Source organism: Oryctolagus cuniculus, chromosome 3 (assembly GCF_051225735.1).
Source record: "Oryctolagus cuniculus isolate XC-2025 breed Fujian yellow rabbit chromosome 3, ASM5122573v1, whole genome shotgun sequence".
In the NCBI taxonomy this organism is placed as follows: domain Eukaryota; kingdom Metazoa; phylum Chordata; class Mammalia; order Lagomorpha; family Leporidae; genus Oryctolagus; species Oryctolagus cuniculus.
The window spans coordinates 130789004-130794124 of record NC_142869.1 but is presented as its reverse complement, the minus strand read 5'-3'; the positions used below and the strand labels follow the sequence as shown (position 1 = coordinate 130794124).

The following is a 5121-nucleotide window of genomic DNA, read 5'->3' as shown; positions in this document are numbered from 1 at the left end:
GGCTGCACAGCCAGACACTTCCCGCCACCCTGCTTCTCCACCTTCACCCAAGTAATGTGTGGTTCTGAGTACAGTAAACCAATAAATGTAAAATAACTTTAAGGAAACAGCGTAATTTAGTGCAAAAATTCTGTGCAGCAAGTAGGGTCAGTCAAGGAAGCCCTTGCCTAGCCACGGGGTTCTCAGACAGACTTCCTCTACCAAGCCTGGCAGCCAGTCCCATGGGGAGGTCAGGAGCAGAAGCCACCGATGAATCAAAGAGCTCAGCACACAGCATGGCAGGTGCTACTTTCTCTGTCCAGTTTGGCTCCGTTGTGTCTCCCTGTGGCATGCTCGCAGCTCCACAGGCCACTGATCTACCTGGCAGGGCAGTTTCACAGGGGCCAAGTGCTCCTCCCCACCCCTGTGTGGGAGTGACAGTGTGAGGTGAAGCAGTGTTGGCCTACTTGCCACCCTCAGAATCGGGGCCCTGTATCTCTGCAGGATGCCTGGGCACAGTGGTCGTCTCACTTCCCACCAAGGCCCACATGGCCACCCTGTCCCTAACCAGCTGTCACAGCACCACAGTGACCACCATATCTGCATGGCAGAGAGGCAGGAGCTAAGAGTCTGGGGTTCCCTTCTCTGTGAGTATCCTCAGTGCCCATGTCTCTGCCCTGTAATTTTGCTTCTTACTCCCTAAACGGTTTAATAGTGACTGGGGCAGGGACAGAGGAGCAGAGAGCCTGTGGCTTGCAGAGACCCAACCTTGGCATGCACTGACATTCTAAATGGTCTGTTCATGTCCTCCAGGGGCACTTCTGGGACCTTTGCTGTCTGTTTAAAATGCTCAAAACATGGAAGAGTCAACTCTGGGTGTACACCAAAGACTAAAACCACTCACACCCCCACCAAGCCACAAAGGAATTGAGTTGCCTCCCCAAAACCCACACTGAGGACTTTGAGCACCTATTCAGTCCTCTCCAGACTGCCCTGCAGCAGGTGCCCTGGGCTTCCACGCTCCAGCAGGCTGGCCTCTGCTGCAGGCATCTGTGGCTGCAAGCTGGACCATATCTAAGCAAACCGAGGTGACCCTGGAGCCTGGCTGGGACTTGGGACCCAAGTGGGTCTCAAGCTGACAGAGGAGGTCTGGAAGCTAAAGTAAGGCTCAGGCAGGTAGGGTGGGGTGAGCTGTGTGGCAGTGTGGTGTGTCCCTGAGGCTCCTGGGCCACACACCCCTCCACTGCCAAGAGTCTCCAGGCATGGATTGTGGAGGGGGAGGTCTCACAGAGGTTCTGGAAGTTCTGACTGGACAGGCATGCACAGCACAGGGCCCCTGAAACAGGGTGAGTAGCAACCACAGGCAGGGGTCACCGCACCAGAACAGGCACACAGGCAGGGTGACGGCAGACAGCCAGCAGGGGACAGTGTCTCTGTTCCAGGATAATTTCAGGCCTTTTCTCTCCTGTGCAGGAACTGGGGCAGCACTGCTGCTGTGGACTTCGGCCCTGGCCAGTGGAAGGGAGCGAAAGGAGACGGCCCTTGGCTGCCCTGCCCCATCCAGAGAAGATGGGTCCTGTCAGCGAAGCACCCGCAAAGACCATGAAACACCAGCCCAGCACCCTGACTAGCGGCAAGGTCACATGGGTGCGGTAGAGGAGCAAATCCTTCCTGAGACGGCAGTCGGCTTGCAGGAGACCCAGCAGCAGCAGCACCCACAGTTGTAGCCGGAAGTGCAGTAGGGCACGTGTGCCCAGGGACCACAGGCTGAGGGCATGGCCCTGGAGAGGCTGCAGCTGAAGCACAGTGGGAAGTGCTTGAAGCTGTACCTGGTGCGCACAGGTCTGTGGGGTAAGGCGGTGGAAGGAACGCACCTGCCACGGGATGGGGTGGCCGTCATTGGACTCGGGGGTGGTGCTAGCTGGTGGTGGCAGTGGCAGTGTCCACGCGGTGGTCAGCATAGGTGCCAAGGGGAAGTAGGCCTGGAGGCCTGAGTCTTGGGGGATGCACTGGCCAGGTGCCCTCTCCATGCCATCGCAGGCATCCCACACCACAGGGCAGGCCAGCAGGCTGCCCTGTCTCTCGGGGTATCAAAAGGGCACGCAGGTGGGTGCTGGGCTCAGAAGCCAGATCCTTTAAAGAGGGACTGACAAAGTCTAAGAAGCATCCCATGGTCATGATTTGCATCACCTCAATGTCCAAACCTTACGATTAAGATACGGAATCACCCGGGAACAGGCAAGGCAAATTGTAAAATCCTGCCCTTCCTGTGTCACATTTCTCCCGGTCCCTTATTATGGTGTAAATCTTAGAGGTTTTATGCCTAATCAGCTTTGGCAGATGGATGTTACCCATTTTTCTGAATTTGGTAAACTAAAATACATACATGTTTCTTTAGATACATGTTCAGGTTTTGTTTTTGCCACCCCGCAATGCGGCGAGGCTGCCAAACATCTCTCATTGCCTTCAGGCCTTTGCTGTTCTAGGAACCCCTATACAGATAAAAACTAATAATGGCCCAGCGTATACTTCCAACTCTTTTAAGCACTTCTGTACTAACTTCCACATCTCTCATCACCGGGATTCCTTATAATCTCCAGGGACAAGGTATTGTGGAACGAGCACATGCCACATTAAAAAATTATTTACAAAAAATAAAAAAGGGGGAATACGGGACCATGGCATATTCCCCACAAAAATGGCTATCACATGCTCTTTTCATTTTGAATTTTCTAATACTGGATAATCAAGGGAAAACTGCAGCTGATCGTCACTGGCATCCTGAAACCAAAAGACAACAAGTCTATGTGAAGTGGAAAGACCCTCTAACTGCTCAATGGTATGGACCTGACCCTGTTTTAATATGGGGACGTGGACATGTTTCTATATTCTCGATGGTTACCTGAGCGACTGGTGCGGCAAACAGACAATGTCACAAAGCAGCCCCTCGATCTTCATTATGATAACATTGCTGATTGGGATCGTTACTGCAGCCATTATAACCACCATTTCCATTGCAGCTGTGGGCGCTACAACAGCTGCTATAGCGCTCACAGGGACAGTTCAAACTGCTAATACCCTGAATAATTTAACGGCCTCCGTGGCTGCTGCTTTGGATACTCAGACATCCTTAAATGCACAAATAAAGGGAGGCTTGATGATTGTTAATCAGCGTGTGGATTTGGTACAGGAGCAGCTGGATACTCTCTGGCAGCTTGCTCAGCTAGGATGTGAGTGGAAATTTTCAGGGTTGTGTGTGACCTCTATTCAGTACGATAACATGACTCAGGCAGCAAATTACTCTAAACAGTTGTCTCAGATGCTCTTGCAGAATTGGTCCACAGAATTTGACTACACCTTGAAGCAACTGCGCCTTGCCGTGGTCACCATCAACTCCACACGTGTGGATGTCTCCTTTGCATCTGGATTGTCATCCTGGATCTGCACAGCCGTCTCCAACCTGAAGGAGTGGGCGGGACTTGGAGCTTTGACGGGGTTGCTGTTACTTGTGTTATTTTGCCTGTGGTGTTTGTGCAGGATGAGGACAGCTCATCGGCGGGAATTGGCCATGATAGCTCAAGCCTTTTATGCCCTTGAGGCTGGACAATCGCCACAAGCATGGCTGGCCTTCCTTGAATGCTAGGCATGGGTGCAGGGTGCGAGGCAAAGCACTGCAGAGAGAACGAGCCATTACATTCTCTGGAAGGCAAGTCTGTCTGCATGTGGGTTGGCATCCCAGATCCCACCCCCGCGAAAAGGATGCTGTTCCAGGTGGATGCCTGGCAGTGGGGGACAGACCCCTACCTTCTCCTGTAATCCTTAGATGCCTGGTTCTAAAACAAAAAGGGGGAACTGTGGGGAGCCATTGCACCGCGCCCTAAAGATGGCGCCGGCTCCTTTCTCCCGGAAGGACTGGCGAGAAACAAACAACTCCTAATAAGGAGATGGCTGAGCTCCCTTCTGGCTTCCGCATTGCTGTACCTATCAATCCTTGCCACTTGGCTGCTTTTGATTGGTGTGCTGATGGTTATAAGAGGGATGGGAGAGGGAAGGAGGCGGAAGAAGAAGCTTGTTCAAGGTTCCTGAATAAACTGCTTGAAGAAGAGTTCGGGTTGTGTCTTCCTTGCTGGTCGAGGGACGCGACAGTCACACATAAAAAGAAAAATTTCTAAGAAATAATACAAATGTAGGCATCAAGAATAGGTAGTGTAGGCTCATAAGAATCATAGACTCTTAGACCTGAAACAAGTACTGAAGTCATGCAAGTCTCCTTTTATAGAAGTTTAGAACAGAAAACCCTTTCAATAGGCACTAAGCTATTAGTGGCAGAGTGAGAGAGCAACCACCAGGCTGGAGACACATTCTCATCTCTCTTTTACCCATAGTTTATCTCTGTACTTTAGATACTTGTTTTTCAAAGGATCAAATGCCATTTGAAAAAGCAGTGTTACTACTTAGGTTGTATCTGTAAAAATAAAAAAGACAATGCCTTTTCCACCCTGGTGCTCTGTCAGAGTGGGTTTCTGTCCCCAGGATTCTGGTCACTGTGTGGGATGCCCATGGGAATCCTAAGGGGTGGGACCAGCCAGTCATTCACCATGTCAGCCCTTGTGCTAAGTGCTTTGCCTGTACTTTCTCATTTAACCTTTGCCCAGGACTCTTTAAGGCACATGCTTTTATTTTCAACATCATCCTCCTGGGTTAATCAAGGCTTAGGGAGGTTTGGGAGTGTATCAAGTCCATGCCACTACCAGTGGGAGGGTGGCATTTGAGGATATTCAGTCTGGCTGCAGGGACCACAGAGATTTGGGGTTTTCTTGGCACTGCACTCTGCTAAATCCCCATCTTCCATCTTACTAGCAGGAGTCTCCCTGCCCATCCAGGATAAGTGATGTTGAATGTGTGACTGATTCTCTAGCTATTTGATGGGCTATCACAGTCACATCATTCATAACAAACAGCCCAGCTCAGAGGAGCTTCCCTTCTTCATGACTTCAGTATGTGCTTTTTAAATTTTTATTTATTTATTTATTTTTATTTATTTATTTGAGAGGTAGAGTTACAGACAGTGAGAGGGTGAGACAGGGAGAAGTCTTCCATCTACTGGTTCACTCTCCAAATGGCCACAATGGCCAGAGATGG

The 5121-nt window shown here is 50.7% G+C and overlaps 1 protein-coding gene across 1 annotated transcript; it reads left to right on the top strand.

Moving 5' to 3' along the window:
* The first annotated feature begins 2120 nt into the window (after positions 1 to 2120).
* Positions 2121 to 4084, top strand: LOC149127513 (uncharacterized). Its single transcript, XM_089329391.1, has one exon. It carries the CDS (start codon positions 2843 to 2845, stop codon positions 3620 to 3622), a length of 780 nt encoding a protein of 259 aa, XP_089185517.1. The 5' UTR covers positions 2121 to 2842; the 3' UTR covers positions 3623 to 4084.
* Positions 4085 to 5121: the final 1037 nt, after the last annotated feature.

Excerpts from the sequence above, each read along its gene's own strand:
- LOC149127513 (XM_089329391.1), top strand. The coding sequence starts at position 2,843 with ATGGGGACGTGGACATGTTTCTATATTCTCGATGGTTACCTGAGCGAC.